We start from the raw sequence: 18,189 nt of genomic DNA, 5'->3' as shown, positions 1-18,189 counted from the left end.
AAAATCAACCTTTCCTGAGCCCCAACCCTTCTCAAGCCCTGAGTCGTGCTCGGCCAATTCCTTACTCGGCTGAGGCCTTACCTGTTCGATCAAAACCCCTGCTCGGTTGAGGCCCTGCTTTCTAGGCCGAGCCCTATTCACCCAGAGCCTATCCACGTACTTGATCCGATTTCAATACGTCCTAATGTTTACATATGAAGCCTCATTACCTCGGGCTTTAGACTTGAGGGAGCATGTTATAGAATATGCTACAAGTCTCATTAGGATATTTGTGTATGGGGCAATGCCCGAACTGATTATACGAACTGGGATCCACTCCCGACCTAAATGTTCTTCAATTATATTCCTATGTAACCAACTACAACATGCGAGAAACGAAAATTTGCGTGCTCCACAATAGGCCATGTCACCATTAAATAACAAACCTAAATGAAAAAAAACCTTAACAGAGTAAATATAAACATGATATACAAGAGAAAATATTTACATTGTGACTTCAATCTAATCAAGTATAAAGTAAATGTGATAAAACATTACTCCAATTCAAAATAAAAGGCAATAAAAACAAAAAGACAAAAATTTGTCTGAGACGGTCTCACCGGTCGTATTTTGTGAGACAGATCTATTATTTGGGTCATCCATGAAAAAATATTACTTTTTATGCTAAGAGTATTACTTTTTATTGTGAATGTTGGTAGGGTTGACCCGTCTCACAGATAAAGATTCGTGAGACCGTCTTACAAGAGACCTACTCAAACAAAAAACATGTATCCGATATATATATATATAGTGTAATGCAGATTTTTCATTTCATGTAAATGCTCTGGAGCCATTCCATCGATTAAACCTACCCATCGTTCCAATATCTCACTATCCAAAAATCAAATAACTGCAATTAATTTCCAGTAAGAAGATCTGCGGAAGATATGAGCGGCAAGTGCAAGCGTTTCAGTAGCTCCGAATAATAGCGGCAGCTTCGAAAAAAATCCGGAAGTGAGAACAGAGACAACGCGGTAACCAGGGTAGCGATCATAGCAGATTTTGCACGCAGATTTACTGCCTTGAGCAAATGTCAGAAGCTCGGGTCAGGTCAAATAGTTTGGACAGGTCAATCTCACAAATTTGATCCGTTTACGTGAGAGAGGTTTTGTCATGAAGCAATTCAAACAATCTAAATCATATAATAGTCCAAAATCATATTTTGTTCGTTTTTACGGCTGAACCAATTATTTCTCCTAACGCAACTATGAAAATGTAAATTTAATAATTGATGGATTAAAAAAATTAGTCAAGAGGATGGTTTATCACATTTTGAAGATGGTTTGTTTTTTTCATTTGAATAATATTAAACTTCATTAGCCACCAAAAAATTCGGCAAAAACTTGTGTGAGACGGTCTCACGGGTCGTATTTTGTGAGACAGGTCTCTATTTGGGTCATCCATGAAAAAATATTATTTTTTATGCTAAGAGTATTACTTTTTATTGTGAATATGAGTAGGGTTGACTCGTCTCACAGATTAAGATCCGTGAGACGGTATCACAGTAAAAGCCACTCTAAAATTCTATCAATCCATATATTATTTTCTAATAAATAATTAAGTTTTTTATATATAAAATAGAATGAAGATGAACTAGTTTAACCAGAAGTCACCAAAGGCTGTGGAAAGGGGGCGAGTCCCTACGTGATAAAATTTTAAAAAAAAAATTAGTACCACAAAAAAAAATCCGAAAATACGACCACTTAATAATGCCTACACCTATCTGCGCAATCTGAGACCGGTACGTGATTTTGTCAGTGGATTTGAGGTAAATTGATTGATTTATCTTTTTGATATTGGTGGTGGTGTTCTTGTGGGTGTGTATTGGGCTGAATTCTTGTTTGTTTGGACGTAAAATTTGGTTTGTGGTTCTTCGGGGGTCTCGATTTCAGGGTTTCTCATCTGGGCTCTCTTTAATTTCGCAGAATTTTGTGATTTTTTATATTTTGAATAAAGAATGCTAAATGCTCGCAACATTTTGGTGTTTTTATTTGTGGAGCTATTTGTATTTGAATTGAAATTTTAGTATTTTGAGTGGTTTAAACTTTCGAATTCTTTGTCGCTGATATGGCTCAGCAAAAACAATTTGATCGCTGGATTGATTTCCAATTTATGGTAAATAATGAAATTACATCTGTTTTTTATACTAAGCTGTTGGCCTGATTTTTGGTTCGATGATTAGTTTGAGACTTTGGGAGTTTCAGGCTTCCTTCTCTTTTTCCACAGAGGAGACCTTTAGATTTTTTGAGACTGATATGTGGTTGACTTGTGACTGAAATAGTTGGTCATTAACAGCTAATGGGATCAATTCATAATTCTAGATTTTCCCTCGGATTTACGATCTAGACTATATGGTGGGTTGAAGTTTTTGCCATTAATTTGTTTCGATGTGGTATTTAATAGTTTACTAGTTTTCTATTGGAAGTGAAGGATGTTGATGTGGTTACACTTCTTAATTAAGTAATTTCATTTGTTCTGATCAGTGACTTGTTGGTCTTTGAAACTATCTAGGAAATTTCACTTACACATGATATATAGAAGTTGGCGGTGAGTTCTCTTTGTTTCTACTGATTAAAGAATCAAGAAAAGAGTCGATGGGAGCTAGATTGAGTCTTAATAATCATAAAGTGAGCGCCAGTGACCTCTTTGAGGTGTCGCAAAGTGAAGCATGTAAGAGATTACGGACATCTGATGGATTTTGGGACGAAAATCCAAGATTAATTCCTAGTCTTCCTGACGAGTTGTCAATTCAGATTCTCGCCTGGCTCCCAAGAGTTTGGCATCTGAATGCAAAGCTGGTTTCAAGAAGCTGGAAAGCTGCTTTAACGAGCAGAGAACTTTTTAAACTAAGAAAAGAACTTGGTGCAACGGAAGAATGGCTATACATATTGACCAAGATTGATGGTACTAAACTCGTATGGTATGCACTGGACCCGGTCTCCAATAAATGGCAACGGTTGCCTCTAATGCCAAATGTTGCTGCTGAAGATGGAACAAGATGGGGCCTATCTGGTCTTCGATTGTGGAACATGGTCAATTCAAGTGTTGTTGCAGATGCCATAAAGGCTTTGTTTGGGAGGAAGGATGCATTGGACCAAATCCCTTTTTGTGGTTGTGCGATTGGAGCTGTTGATGGATGCCTATATGTCCTTGGTGGATTTTGTAGGGCTTCAGCCACGAAATCTGTCTGGCGTTATGATCCTGTTGTAAATTCTTGGACTGAAGTGGCTCCCATGTCTACTGGCAGAGCTTATTGCAAAACCGGTGTCTTAAACAACCAACTTTATGTTGTTGGCGGTGTTACTCGGGGACGAGGTGGGCTTACTCCTCTTCAATCAGCAGAAGTTTTCGATCCGTGCTCTGGTATATGGTCTGAGGTACCTAGCATGCCATTTTCAAAAGCTCAGGTGCTGCCAACTGCTTTTCTTGCTGACCTACTGAGACCTATCGCAACCGGGATGACTTCATATCGGGGGAAACTATACGTTCCTCAAAGTTTGTATTGTTGGCCGTTTTTTGTTGATGTTGGAGGAGAAGTCTATGATCCAGAGACAAATTCTTGGGTAGAAATGCCATCTGGCATGGGGGAGGGTTGGCCTGCAAGGCAAGCCGGAACTAAACTAAGTGTCATTGTTGAAGAGGAGTTATATGCGTTGGAGCCATCTAACTCTCTAGATAGTGCCAGGATCAAAGTGTATGATCATCAAGATGATTCTTGGAAAATAATCGAAGGGGATGTACTCATTCGCGACCTTGCTGACTCAGAATCTCCATATCTACTTGCAGGTTTTCTTGGAAGATTGCACGTGATTTGTAAGGATGCAAATCATAACATATCAGTTATGCAGGCCAGTAGGCAAAATCGGCTTGATCCCACTCCATCTACCTCAATGGCTAATCTAGGCGAATCTTTGCAAGAGTTTTCAGAATCTGTTTCAGGGTCATGGGAAAATATCTGGAAGGTTATTGCCACTACAAATGCTGGATCTGCAGAGCTAGTTAGTTGCCAAATCCTTGATATCTAGCTCCAGCACTCGACCGAGTAAAATATGTGTCCTAATCTTGCATTTCCTACTTGTGATCGGTCTGTCTCTACCCGATTTGCATGCCTGGGAGAGCGGATGACTATATTTTTTGTACATTTTAACTCGGGCTATCTGGATTTTGAATGGCATTCTGAAGGAACTTGTATAGAAAGTTGCATTTGAATTTTTTCTAAAGATATTAAATCAAATATACGCATATTGATACAGTCCAGTGATGACAATTTACATCTATGACATTAAATGGTCGCTAAACATCAAGTGAAAGACAACAATGTATAATTCTTAACAAGCTTATATAATTTTCTTCTGTTGATTTTCTGACTCTTTCCATTTGTCTATGAGAGATGAGTTCTCAGCCTCTTCGAAGCTTCGAGGATGTTTTCTCTGTGACCAAATGCAGTAACCCTTATAAACTCTTTGCCTGCTGGTCCGAATCCAGCTCCTGGAACTGTTATTATGTGTGCTTTCTCAAGTATTTCATTAAACACATCCCAAGAATTCGAACCTGGAAAATGAACCCAAAGATAAGGCGCGTTTTCACCTCCGTATGCCTTAAATCCCAATGATTTAAAAGTCTCCAACAGTATCTCAGCATTCTCCTTGTAGTAATCAACAAGAGAGAGTACACTCTGCAAACAATTTTGCAAGAAGTATTCATCAACTCGATAAACTTCTCTCCAATAGGGGGAGGACTAACATATCTACGCAACTTTATGAATTCTAGGACAACATATATGATTGGGAAAAACATAATGATTAAGATAATATTTATGGGGGTAGAGAACAAGTGCCACTTCTTATCCGACATTAGATTGAGAAGACAGATCTAAATATTCGGGAAACGGGGGACGAGGAGGGTAAGGTAGAGCCATTGAATAGATTTTGGGAGGTCGAAACTTGTAACTTTAGAAAAAGCATATTAAATTTGAAAACGAAATCCGCTTGACGGGTGGTGATGACCTCTCTTTCCCTCCGCTAGATCATCCAGTGGCCACAATCACTATTTGCAAACATTAAATTCAGTTTTCATAGTTTACCTTGAAACCCTCTGAGGACAAACTAGCAAGGCCACCATCCTGAGCTATCCTGGAAGCACCGTTGAAGCAAGTAGTAACAATGCGGTTAAAGTCATTTATGACACGTAACCCATTCAAATACAACAGATCCTCAGGCACCACAGTCCAACCAAGACGAACCCCAGTGAATCCAGCTATCTTGGAGAAGGATGAAATTTCAATAGCAACCTGCAGCTTTATCCTCCAAATCAGAGAGTCGATGCCTTAATTCAGAAAACACAAAATTTTGAGCCAGAGTTTTACCTTTCTGGCACCAGGGATCTCATATATTGATCGAGGTCTTCCATCTGTAATATAAACAGCATAGGCCGAGTCATACACAATAATGGATCCATTGTCCTGAGCAAATTGCACGAGTTGTTCCAATTGTTCCCGGGTCGCAGCATGGCCGGTTGGATTGTTTGGAGAGCAGAAGAAAATTATATCAGTTCGTGGAGTTTTTGAGAGGTCGGGGAAGAATCCATTATGAGTCTCGCATTTCATGTACTTGATATTCTCATATCTCCCTGATTCTTTGTCAACATCACCAGTCTGACCAATTATCACACTTGAGTCTACATAAGCCTGTCTTTGAGAATGCCTAGTTAGAATTAGAAACATAAAAGACTAAAAGACGTATAATAAAAGATCTTGTGAGAGTCGGTACAATGGACTCCGGTAGTTACTCTGTCGATGCCCTTATTTTGCAAATATGTCAACCCAAGTTCTAAGAAAAGTCGGTCAGATCAGATGGTCTGATAAGCTTATTCACATTTTTGCCACAATGCGGTATGAAACAATCAATCATTTTACACAAAAGTGATTTCCTTACTTAAGGAGATTAAAATATCAAAATAAAGCTCAACGATTACCGGAAAAATAGGATCTTGGACAGCTACTGACATATTCGACCCAAATAACAGCTGCAAGAAAATAGAAACATGAATAAAGATCAACCAACTCTCGCAACCACAGAGAAAACCATGCACCTTCAAGTCCTTGTTATATCTTATATATACCTGAAGGCGAGAGATATCACATTGTGCACCATCGGATACAAATACTTCTGTGTCCTTTATACCCATTTTTCCATAAAATGTTTTTGCTATTGCGTTTCTTAGTTCCTGCAACATTGAAATTTGAGTAATCTAATCGAAAAAAAAAACTAACTTTACACGACCATACAATCATAAAGGATTTCAATAATTTAACTTTCAGTTGACTGATAAGATAAAAATAAGAGCTTCAACTAGTTTGCAAATGTCACTACTTTTAACTACCAAAACAGATGTCAGTTAGTTCTTTTTACCTTGCATCCTTGTTCAGCTCCATAGCCTCTATAACCTGTAGGTGTTGAAAGGCCCACTGCATACTGCAATATAGAATGTAAAAAGCAAATTGTTTAAACCTGTTTAATGAAATTAATGGCAACACGTCTCATGGGATTTGGCGTGTTTTTTTCCCGAGGTTTATCTCCAGATCTCCATTTCTATGTATTCATATGAGAGAGCAATCATAATTTTCAATTATTCCAATAAATCACCAAGATGAGAAAATCCAAGAAATCAACACTCCGACATAATAGCACAAAATGGAAATAGTTTGTTTTCTATAGCCAATATGGATGGTGATACTAGCAAGCAAATTTCAGCCAAACTACAGAAAAATAAAGATTATGGATCCTACGAAGCAGCGCAAATCATCTCTAAAAGAAGAAGATTAGAAATCTTAAGAAAACTCAACTATGATTATTCATGATTAAATCTGAGACATTAACGAAGCTGTAACTTTTTAAATGGGAGTTATTGTGGAGGTTAATAAAAAGCCTTCAGAATGATTAAGTATCGACGTGAAAATTCTTCTTTTAAGGATATACCTGGGAGGAAATTTTAAGCATATTCTAAATTTAGATGCAGAGGTGAATTACTAAGAAACTTTTGTTACTGAAAATCTCCTACATTTAGCCTATTGAAGCAAGTGGATCGTCTTCTCATTTTTCCTTAAGAAGTTGCTATGACCTTCCAAGTTTGAGGCAAAATTGCTAAAGCAATAACAGAGAGAGATTGTTTTCAGTCCCAGCAAACAAAAATGCATGATTTAGAAACTGGAAGCTAGATGTAAACAACGAGATATGAGTCATATTGGACAAATATGACTTAGATGGTTTTTTAAGACTACTTATGAATCAACTCTAATTAATTAGATTGAAGAATATACAAGTTAGCTGGGAAATTAGTATAGAGAAACAGCAGAAATTGAATTATTCCGATATGAACTGTCAACTTGGTTGATATAAATTGGCGCATGATTGACTGAATGTTTCAACAATGAGAACAGAAGAGTGATTAAGGTGCAAAGAACTATATTTAACATTCATTATTTTGTACTGAAAATAAACATAAATGCACTTGGAACTAATGAGTGCAGCACAAAATGAAACTATTCGACCATTTCAAATCATAAGAAGGTATTAATATATTGCTGATTAATGAATGGAGAGTAGACCATAAAGAAATCCTTCAACAAAAAGGATTACAAAGAAGCTTACATTAGCCATGCTCGAAGCTATGACATCTGGCAACGGCTGGGTGGTGTCACCAATGCCAAGGCTTATGACTTTTGCATCAGGATACTTTCTGATGTGTTGAAGTTCACGTGCAGAAATCTGTGAAGTAGGACTTTAGATTCATGATATCTAATCACTCGTTGAATATTTTCTGGTGATCTTTTATTGATTTGATGACTGGTTTAAATGCAATTCATGAAAACCTCATAAGATAAAGGGATGATTGTAAGGCATTAAAGCAAGAAATTCCCCGGATAATTGGATCAATAAATCTCGATCATAGTATGTTTATATTTGGAAAATTAATTTCAAGCTCTATTACCAAAAGAAGAATTTTGAGTATGCAATAAAAAAAATGGAGCAACAATTGTTTTGCGTTTATGTTTGGAAAACTAATTTCAATCTCTATTACAAGATAAGATTTCATAGTCAAAAATGGTTTCCAAAAAAAAAACGCAAGGAAAAGGACTAAAACACCACCAACCTCAGGAAACAAATAGTTATTTTCCAGCCTCTCCAACTTTGGATTACGAGCAACTTTTGTTCGATAATTGTTATCTGTATGAATCATCTAAATAGCTTAATAACTAGCTAATGAAAAAATTAAAGTTACCCCATGAAAAATTGCAAGCATGTACCTTTTTCATTGTCCAGTGCTGTGATCCTGCATAAAAATCAGTTGAAAACGGGATATTATTAGAGACTGTAATGTAGAAATCATCTGCTTGGGAAAAGTTAAACTCAGTCGAAGACGTTACTTAGATTTTGCGTGCGAAAAGGTTTTGCATGGCATGAAACTGAAAGATATAGCCTTAAGCATGTTTTTCTATAGGTTATGCTAACATACAGTAACCCTCTAAAATAATGTATGGATATATTATGTATGAGTATCAAATGTTGAACAAGAATGTTGAATTTATACTCGTTATAATTTGTTGAAGAATGTTTTGTGTCATTTCGCCGTGCATCCACACATCATGTCAAAGTAAGCATGCTCTTGCATGGTCTCCTTTGAATTTTTTCTGTTAAATTCATCAAATTATTAAAACAGAATTGTCCATGTATTGTATCATAGTCCACGGTTTTGTTTCTTTATAGTATCTAGATTACAGTATCCATGTAATTTACCAAATGCAGACCAGAACAAAGATACCTTTTCAAACTCTTACACCTTAAAGGACATTATTTGGTAAACCATGTTGATGTGGCGAACTGATAGACATCTGAATATCTGATTTAGTAGCAAATCTTTGATACTATTTCTGGAATTTTTATTTTTATCTTATACTTCAGCTATATCATTTACAATGGCTGACTAGATAAATCCTCGAGAATCTTTTAAATACTTTCATAAGCTACCTGATAACTAGACCGTCTGATTGAGCATGCATTATATCAAACCATTTCCTGTCTGAATTATATGGAAAAAATTAAAAGCAAGAAACAGCATGAAGCTGCATCGTAATTTACTGTCGCTGATAGAGGCGCCAACATGGATCCAAATAGTAGGTTTATTAGATTACTTGCAGTTGAATTGAATATATATCACTTAGCATTTATGAATTTTATTAGACATTCTTTGACACTCAACAAGCCAAGGGATAATCTCAAGGCATAAAGGCCATTAAATAAATATCACCCTTTCTAGTCCTCTTCCACTGAAATCCAAACACAACTAAGGCCAATGCTATTTTTGCCACCTTCTACGCATAGAGATATTTCGAGTCCTAAATCCAATTGATAATCATGTACAAATCTGCACAAATCCAACATCGTTTTTCCTTTTAGTTACAGGAACCAAGCATGCCGCCTACTTTTTTACCTGGTAGTTTCTATTGAAACTTCCATACAATTTCAGATGAATTTACAGATGTTCAACATAGCTTCATAATGAAAAACCGGTGTGATCAAATCATACAAGGGAAAAGTATATACCCTTGCCCCCATTTCATTACAACGAAAAAACATGGCTTTCGAGTAATTTGGAATTTGCAATGTTTCTTTTATGTGTTCCAGATGCCAATTCTTGACCAAAGACAAGTAAAATCTTCCACACATCGATTGAAAGAGACACCACTTGATAAAGCAATATAGAAACTTTCAAACAAAATCTGAGACAGAAAGCTGGAGAAATAAAAAGATCTACAAAACTAAACAGTAAAATATTCCAGAAGAGGACTTGACCTTTTAAATATACGGAAAGCCAAGAATATGGCAACCTTCCCTACACGAGGGACAGATCAGCAAGAAATTCAATCATCACATTCATCTATTCAAATTACAATAAATTTGAAAATTTAGACCAACCTATTCACATAAGGTCTTGGCGTGGACCACGAACCACTGGCCCTTAAAAGGACCTAAAGTAATTTTATATGTAAATTTTGAAAAAAAAATATATACGTACCGCTGTATCTTTAACGAACTGTTTCCCTTCATCTAGTGTCATCCCAATCCATGAAAATCCACTTGGCCTGAACTGAGGGGCATCAGACCAAAACCTACGACGAAACATATGCACCTTATGTATCAACTACTGTGCCTAGTTGGTCACCCCACGAAGTCAAAATATTGATCCTCTAATCTTAGTACAATCATTTTTTCCACAGAAGTGCCTGGATTTTACTTGTAAAAAGAAAGGTTCACACTTCACATAAGCTCCAAAATTTTGTTGACCCAGAACGAAATTTAACAAGCCCGGCATGTTTTTTTTTACCACCATGTTAAAGGCCAAATTTTGAAACATGAAACAACATTATCAATTCAAAGTCGCACAAGAATTCTACCACACATACCATAGAAATTTGACTGCAAAGAAAAATCTCTCATTCCTGGTCAATACCGACAAGGTGTATTTGAAAATTCTGGAGTCAAAGCAACCCCAAATGCCTGCTATGTGATCAACGCCAGTTCTCATGAAAATGCAGTGCAATTCACCATATTGATCGATTGCCGATCAAAGTTAAAAGGAGACCAAGTAACTGCAATTTGAAACTTTCACTGGCTTTATTTTCGGGAAACTTAGGGAATAGACTAATTGTTTTATTAAAAAAAAAGATTCATAAGTAAATTTATCTAAATGTCACTATATGTCAAGTTTAAATATACGCTTAAATTTTATTAAAACCTTTCTAATTTGATTAAACACACGCTTAAATTTTATCAGTCGACCGAGAAACCCTATGTTTTCCTTTTCTTTCGTAGACGCAGATCGATTTTTATTCCCAGAAATTTTCTTCCCTCGACGTGACGCAAACTCAATCGAAGGAATGACTAACCAAAATAAAATAATTTTCACATTTATTTCGATTTATTGCTTCTGCGTACGTCGTGTTGAAGAAGCTTGTGAGACTAGCGTGGGTCGACCAAAAAAAATTTGGTCGACCCACGCTTGGTCGGCCCAAGCGTTGGTCGACCATGCTTGGGTCGACCCAAGTGACCAAAAAACATTGGGTCGACCCACGCTTCGACTCGACTTAAGCTTTGGTCGACCCACCCAAATTCTTCATTTATTTTTCGAACGTATTTATTTGTATCTGTAACAGGTCTATTTGCCGAGAAAACTAGGCAGTGATGCAATTTTTCGATGCAAATTGATAATTCAATCCAGATATAAAGAGATTGATGAGAAGATTCATCATTATTTGAACAACGACGAGAGAACCCTTTTTTTTCGAGCAGTCTCCTTTTGGCAATTTGGTTAGGTATTATAGAGATTTTAACATTTCTAGTCAAATTATACGGTATTTAATAAGTAATCAGATAGTTGATACTAGTAGTGATGATTTGTAGATGGTGGTACGCAAGAGGTCGATTAGATTTTCTTTGTTAGAGTATTGTTTAATAACTGGTCTCAAATGCGCTATAGAGTCCGAAGATGTACCAGATAGAGGTGTATTTGGCACCACACACTTTGTCGATAAGTCTGAGATTGTTTTGAGTGATTTGGAGGCAAAGATTAGTGTCCAAGTACAGAATGAGACTGGTATAGACGTGGAGAAGATAAAGATGACTAGTCTTTACTTCTGTTGTGCCGTCTTCAGTGAGGCGACTAAGAAAAAGACGATGAAGATCGACCCTAAATACTTGAGGCTTGTTGATGATTTGGATAGGTTTAACACTTATCCCTGGGATAGAGTAGCCTAACGGGATGCGGTCCGATGTTTGAAGAAGGACCTTTTAGGGCGATATAGTTACCTCATCGAGGCACAAGGTCGGAAAGAAGTTGATGGCAGCTTCCTTGTCGATGGTTTTGTGCTGCCTCTGCAGGTATATTATTTTTTGAATGTTAAAATGAATTTGTTATCTTTATTTCTACGAATAACATTGTTTGAAATTTATGTTACAGATCCTCGCTTATGAATATTATCCGAGCATGGCACAAAAGTTTGCAAAGACAAGAGATGTGGTCGGTTTGATGTTGCCCAGGATGTTTCAGTGGGTGACTAACAAGTGGCCATCAAACCGTGCCCCATCTGTTGTTGATGTCACTGCAGACTTTGGTGACTGTATTATAGATGTAAGTAATATGCATTGATTTGATATAATAACTGTGGACATAATTTTTTATTAATCTCATACATTATTAATTAAATGTTGGATTATCTTGGATGTTTGACTCCTACTCCTGAGGAGCTCGTTTCACCGTAATATACGACCAGGGTTTTTGTTGATTCTGCTCCCGATGCGGTCATCACTCGGGTACTCGATCTCTGGAGACAGGGTCAAACAGTCATATGTAGCGAGCACCCTCTGGAGTCTCCCTCAGTCCAGCACATGCCTTTATCTCCGGATGGTTCCAGCACCTCTTCTGCACATTCATCTCCGGATGTTTCCGACACCCGTTCTGGTGATGTCAATAGATCCAGCTCTAGCACCAGTTCTCTCATGCGTATGGGTCCTAGAGTCCACTTTGGACTCAATCTTTCCCGCCGCACATCACCTCTGGAGCATCGTTTCGAGAGGCGGTTGACGGCATTGGAGGATTCCATTACGTCTATGCGTCTTGAGATGACAGCAGGATTTATTGAGACCAAGGCGTGTATCAGGAATATAAATCTGGCTTTCGATGACATGAGATCGAGTTTGACTGAACAGATAGAGCTGGTTTTCCTGAGATGAGGTCTCACATGCCAGGTGTTGCTGAGATCAGGTCTCCGATGCCAGTGCATCAGGAGAGAGATTATAGCATCATCCAAGGCATATTTTGGTGAGTTAATTTTATTAATTAAATTAGGTTTATGTAATAGATTGATTTATTAGAATTGTCATTCTAATTTTAATTTGTTTGATGTATGTTATTAGGCGTAGGTGATAATATGGCTAGGGAAATTGGCAGTAGTAGCCAAACACACCCACAACGGATCTTTGAGCCTAGTCTTCCAATCATAACAGAGGAATCCTTAGAAGGTGAGATAATGCACTTTTTTGATTTTATATTTATGTATAGTATATTAAACAATAAACTTTTTGTTTTTAGATATTCAAGTGACACCTGATGCATGTATGTCAGGTGGCGAGGCGACCACGTCGAGAGGTTAGTACACCACACCTTATCTATTCATATTTGCATTAAAATTGTTATAATTTATCAATTTACGTAGCGAACCGTCAGTTTGGGGCAATTATAGATGACGGTGTGAGGCCACTTGCGGAGAGCATGAGTTTGAAGGTAAACAACTCGTTGGCGCGAGTTAGGGGATCGATGCTCGACCGTTCGCCAAGTAGGATTCCAAGTTTTTATGTCGAATATGAGAATTCGTTCTACGGGCCCATGGCTATCGCGAATTCGCATGTCACTGTCTCTGTAAGCATTTACAACTCGTGTATATTTGTAGAACACTTATTTTTAAACTTTGAAAACCTTTTCTTATGTCGAATTCAGCACATCGGAGAAGCACTCCGTGGATTGCTTGAGATGCAGATCCGACATCCGGAAGTGATGTCACCAGATGTGTCGTTGATGGATAGGCATTTCTACACTTCGATGTCAGTATTGGCCGAAGATAAAGATAAAGTTGTCGACACAAATCTGGTGGAGATAATGAAAGTTATTGATCCAGAATGCCCGTGTCTCTCGTGGGAAAAGACACGAAGATTTCTCATCCATGTCCACACAGATGGGCGCTGATTTTTGCTAAAACTCGTGGCAGGGGTCAATAAGTGCATTATATTTGACTTGCAGCGAAGGCACGGCCCCAACTTCAAAGCTCTTAATGAGGACATAGAGCCTATACTTATAAACGTTGCTCGTCTGCTATCCATTGTTGGGAACAACCCACACCCCGATAGGCCATGGTATATAAAGCTACATGATGAATTCAGAGCAAAGATTAAACAGTAAGTTGTCATATCTCTAATGTGTAATATGCTTAGAATTGATAGATAGACTAATAATTTTATTAATATTTCTATTAAAAAAAATAATTACTTTAGTATTCTTTTTACTTTTATAGCGAGGATTCAGGAGCATTTATATTAGCTGTCGCTGGATATGCTTTGTCGAGGAGGAGCAAGCAAATAGTACTAAATTTAGATGATAGATTGGTATTTGAGTTCAGATATTTTTTAGCATATAATATGTTTGATAATCAATGGACATTGTTTTGATGTATTGGACATTATATTTAATTATTGGACATTGTTTATAGTCGAATTTTGTTTGTTTAAATTTTGATTTTCATATAGTCGAATTTTGTTTGTTTAAAGTCGAATTTTGTTAAAAAAATTTGTTGTTTTTTGGGTCGAACATGATTGTGGGTCGATATGCTTGCTTTTAAGTCGACCCTTTTCATTTTTGGTCGACCCTGATGATTTATTGGTCGACCCCAACCATGTTGATCTAGGTCGACCATATTCATTTGTGGTCGATCATGTTTGTTCTGGGTCGACCATGTTCATTTGTGGGTCGACCAATGTTATTTTGTGGGTCGATCATGTTCATTTGTTTGTGGTCGACTAATGTTATTTTGGGTCGACCCCGTTGATTTAGGTAGGGTTTAGGTTTTAGGGTTTAGGGTTTTAACATAAATCTCAATTTCACTATTATGTTACATTTTTAACATAAGAATCTCAATTTCATAATTATGTTACATGTTTTAACATATGGATCACAATTTCACAACTATGTTACGTTTTTTATGAAGTTTACAAATATGTTACATTTTTTAAATATGAATCATAATTTCAAAATTATGTTACATTTTTTAAATATGAATCATAATTTCACAATTATGTTACATTTTTTAACATAAGAATCTCAATTTTACAATTATGTTACACGTTTTAACATATGGATCACAGTTACAATTTCACAACTATGTTAAGTTTTTTATGAATTTCACAATTATGTTACATTTTTTAACATATGAATCATAATCATAATTTCACAATTATATTACATTTTTTAATATAAGAATCGCAATTTCACAATTATGTTACATATTTTACCATATGAATCACAATTTCACAACTATGTTACGTTTTTTTTTATGAATTTCACAATTATGTTACAATTTTTAATATATGAATCATAATTTCACAATTATGTTATATTTTTTAACATAAGAATCTCAATTTCACAATTATGTTACATGTTTTACCATATAAATCACAATTTCACAACCATGTTAAGTTTTTTTTATGAATTTCACAATTATGTTACATTTTTTAACATATGAATCATAATTTCACAATTATGTTACATGTTTTGACACATGAATAACAATTTCACAACTATGTTACGTTTTTTATGAATTTGTCTCAAATTCAAAGCAAGCTTCCAAACTGATTCTGCTTAACTCCTTTTTCACCGCTTCTCTGTTTGGAAATTCTTGACCAACAAACAACTTTGAACCATCCGTGAATGAAAATGTGTCATTACCAATATCCACATCTCCAAACACATTTGTGTCATTACTTGCAACCACATTTGCCTCGACCTCAACGTCATGGATGACATTCACATCACGTGTTTCCATCGTATATCTCAGCCGTGTTACTACGATCCACATGGATGACATCCATATTATGTGCTTCATCGAAAAACTCACTACTATTATTACGATCCAAATAAACAATATTCAAGTGAAAATAATCATCAAAATTTCTCTGTTCATTAAAATTACTATTGTATTAATCAATACCAACTCCGTGAACATTATCAGAAACATAAAAAAAAGCAACATGTTCAATTTCAACTTGAAGCACTGGCCTAGTTTTCGGACAACCAAAATACAAATATACTTTCAAATCATGGTCATTCTCTATATAAATCGGTTGAATATTCCACGGAAACTCTAGAATATAACTCAACCTCAGGTTAGCAGTATCGTCTACTTTCTCAGCTCTATATAGTTCACTTTTAAAATTTTCAAAATAACAAATATCATCATCTACTAGAATAGCAACAAACTTAGCATTGGACCCTGGATTACATTTATATATCAGCTCTTCACTCACTTCTCATTTACCATCGATATGAACAACAATAAATGTATGCATATCCTACAAAATTCAAGAAGGATAATTAGAATGTGCAAAAATTTAAATAATAATAAAAAAACATAAATAAGCAGCGGGTCGACCAAAAAGTTTGTTGTTGACCCAAAAATTTTGTTGGTCGACCAAGAAAATTTTATTGGTCAACCAAGAAGAAGTCGACCAACTTAATTTTGGTCGAGCAATTCAATTATTTTAGGTGGAGCAGCAACCAGTCAATTAAAAATTTGAATTGACTAAATGAAGAAATGAAGAAAACAATGAAACGGGATCCAAAGAAAATGGAGAAAACTTACTTGTGCCGGACTTTTTTCTTCAAATACAGAGGCGATTTCAAATGCAGAGGAATCAGGCAAGATTTGGAGTAGATTTAGATCTAGATCTAAGGAATGAGCAAGAAGAGTACACGGAGGGGAGGTTGTGAAGTTGAATTTAATGTAATGCGGAAGCAGTTGAGGGGTAGATGGATGTTTTAATGGTTTTTTTATTTTGGAAACCTAATTTTAAACAGATGTGGGTCGACGGAGAAGAAAGAAAAGATGGGAGAAGAAAGAGAAAATGACAATTAATTAATTAAGTGAAAGTTAATCACAGTTAATGTAATAATAAAGAGTCGACTCCTTGTTTCTTAAAAAAAAAAAGTCAGAGTCCTCATTTTTTAAATCTTTCGTCTCTCGCTCCTACTTCTTTAATTGGCCCTTTAGTTTCCCCTGATAAAGCAAATGTGAAATAATTTCAATAATTGATAATATTAAGATAGGGATGACAATGGATCCGTCGAATATATGATGTTTAATTGGTTAGATCCAAAAACAATTACATTTTAAATTTTTAACTAGTATATTTATTACAGAAATTAAACAAAATATTTCAATAAAAGAATCAATTTAATCAAATTACTTATACATTTTTCTATACAAATAAGCAATGCTACAAAATTTACAAATGATATAGTTTTGATGTTGTATCAAAATGATGCCGGATACAGATGGTGTAATGGGTTTTGTCCTACGAGACTTGTTATACAGATATATTACTTAATAGGATTGGTCTGAATTAAACTGATTCCGGATTATGAGATAACGGAACCGAGCCAATCATATAGGATGTCGGATTGAATTTACTGGATTATTAGTCTGAAACTGAAATCATATTGAACTTGGAATAAAACACAATTGGAATCAATGTTTTATGTTTTTTTTTTTTTAAAAAAAAAAACCAAACTATGTACATAAAAAATGTTATTTATGAAGCAAAGTAATCAAAAATTAAATATATAAAATATATCTTTATAGGAGTTGATAAATTATTATATTAAGAAAATAGGCTCGTCCTACCACGAGTATCTGGATTACTCCCGAGAGACTTGACGTTTGGGCGATAAAAAGTTGCATTGATGTATTTTTTTCGACTTCTGGATTTCATCTATATTTAGTGAATAACATAATATATTCATTCACTAAACAGATGTCCTATAATTCGAGATTATACTGAGTTTGAGTATTTTTTTCTACTATGTGACTTAAATGTTAAAATAGTTTATCCCTATATATTGTGCTTTAAATAGGGTGACTATTCTTCTGATATCTCACTAAGACATTTTCCTACTAGAACCGATTCTTTGGTTTATACCAAAGTAATGTCTCACAAGATTTTGACTGATATCATCATACTCATTTCTAAAAGTTCAATGAATCTTTCTTTGTTGATATCAAGTTTTCCTGCTACGATTCTCATAGATAATATCTAATCATCTATAAGATCTTATCTATTTTTACATCAAGGTTAAGCATAACCCAATAAGTATGTATTGGTTCTAAAACGATTTTCTCATATGGTTTTTGGTGCAAGGGAATTTGATTTCTCTTTTGTTTCTAATAGGTGTGATTCTCCACCAGTTTGGAATTCTGTTCGGGTTCTTCCCATGTTTGTATCATAGGATCTCTCACTTTCCTCCCTTTGTGGTTCATGAAGAGGTACCCTA

At 35.7% G+C, this 18,189-nt stretch overlaps 3 protein-coding genes across 10 annotated transcripts; 2 read left to right on the top strand and 1 right to left on the bottom strand.

Annotated features, from left to right (window-relative positions):
* The first annotated feature begins 1,625 nt into the window (after positions 1-1,625).
* Positions 1,626-4,296, top strand: LOC142554011 (F-box/kelch-repeat protein At1g22040-like). Of its 2 annotated transcripts, none has more exons than XM_075664614.1 (2): positions 1,626-1,807; positions 2,551-4,296. In XM_075664614.1, exon 2 carries the CDS (start codon positions 2,634-2,636, stop codon positions 4,062-4,064), a length of 1,431 nt encoding a protein of 476 aa, XP_075520729.1. In that variant the 5' UTR covers positions 1,626-1,807; positions 2,551-2,633; the 3' UTR covers positions 4,065-4,296. The 2 variants fall into 2 exon arrangements, with proteins under 2 accessions (XP_075520729.1, XP_075520730.1); XM_075664615.1 differs by having other exon boundaries at positions 1,634-1,780.
* On the bottom strand, positions 4,131-10,713 carry LOC142554010 (aminotransferase ALD1, chloroplastic-like). Of its 6 annotated transcripts, XM_075664607.1 has the most exons (13): positions 10,502-10,713; positions 10,114-10,207; positions 9,891-9,930; positions 9,066-9,117; positions 8,345-8,370; positions 8,191-8,264; positions 7,689-7,805; positions 6,450-6,512; positions 6,160-6,264; positions 6,013-6,063; positions 5,405-5,725; positions 5,123-5,329; positions 4,131-4,714 (listed from the first exon to the last, which is right to left on the bottom strand). In XM_075664607.1, exons 1-13 carry the CDS (start codon positions 10,621-10,623, stop codon positions 4,421-4,423), a joined length of 1,566 nt encoding a protein of 521 aa, XP_075520722.1. In that variant the 5' UTR covers positions 10,624-10,713; the 3' UTR covers positions 4,131-4,420. The 6 variants fall into 6 exon arrangements, with proteins under 6 accessions (XP_075520722.1, XP_075520725.1, XP_075520723.1 ...); XM_075664610.1 differs by lacking the exons at positions 9,066-9,117; positions 9,891-9,930 and having other exon boundaries at positions 10,502-10,634; XM_075664608.1 differs by lacking the exons at positions 9,066-9,117; positions 9,891-9,930; positions 10,114-10,207 and having other exon boundaries at positions 10,502-10,710.
* Positions 10,714-13,024: 2,311 nt separating this feature from the next.
* Positions 13,025-14,370, top strand: LOC142552512 (uncharacterized). 2 transcript variants are annotated; one of them, XM_075662206.1, is made up of 4 exons: positions 13,025-13,242; positions 13,310-13,512; positions 13,591-14,045; positions 14,162-14,370. In XM_075662206.1, exons 1-3 carry the CDS (start codon positions 13,212-13,214, stop codon positions 13,834-13,836), a joined length of 480 nt encoding a protein of 159 aa, XP_075518321.1. In that variant the 5' UTR covers positions 13,025-13,211; the 3' UTR covers positions 13,837-14,045; positions 14,162-14,370. The 2 variants fall into 2 exon arrangements, 1 of the variants encoding a protein (XP_075518321.1); XR_012821819.1 differs by having other exon boundaries at positions 13,337-14,045.
* Positions 14,371-18,189: the final 3,819 nt, after the last annotated feature.

This window comes from Primulina tabacum, chromosome 8 (genome assembly GCF_025594145.1).
Source record: "Primulina tabacum isolate GXHZ01 chromosome 8, ASM2559414v2, whole genome shotgun sequence".
NCBI classification, from domain to species: domain Eukaryota; kingdom Viridiplantae; phylum Streptophyta; class Magnoliopsida; order Lamiales; family Gesneriaceae; genus Primulina; species Primulina tabacum.
This window is presented reverse-complemented; position numbering and strand designations above follow the sequence as displayed.

Bases quoted from the DNA above. Each gene is read 5' to 3' on its own strand.
- LOC142554011 (XM_075664614.1), top strand. From the start codon at position 2,634: ATGGGAGCTAGATTGAGTCTTAATAATCATAAAGTGAGCGCCAGTGAC.
- LOC142552512 (XM_075662206.1), top strand. From the start codon at position 13,212: ATGTCAGGTGGCGAGGCGACCACGTCGAGAG. The intron at 13,243-13,309 runs GTTAGTACACCA...CAATTTACGTAG, and splicing joins CGAGGCGACCACGTCGAGAG to CGAACCGTCAGTTTGGGGCA. The intron at 13,513-13,590 runs GTAAGCATTTAC...TGTCGAATTCAG, and splicing joins ATTCGCATGTCACTGTCTCT to CACATCGGAGAAGCACTCCG.
- LOC142554010 (XM_075664607.1), bottom strand. From the start codon at position 10,623: ATGAGAACTGGCGTTGATCACATAGCAGGCATTTGGGGTTGCTTTGAC. The intron at 10,208-10,501 runs GTATGTGTGGTA...GTTTCGTCGTAG, and splicing joins TTTGCAGTCAAATTTCTATG to GTTTTGGTCTGATGCCCCTC. The intron at 8,265-8,344 runs GTACATGCTTGC...TGATTCATACAG, and splicing joins AGCACTGGACAATGAAAAAG to ATAACAATTATCGAACAAAA.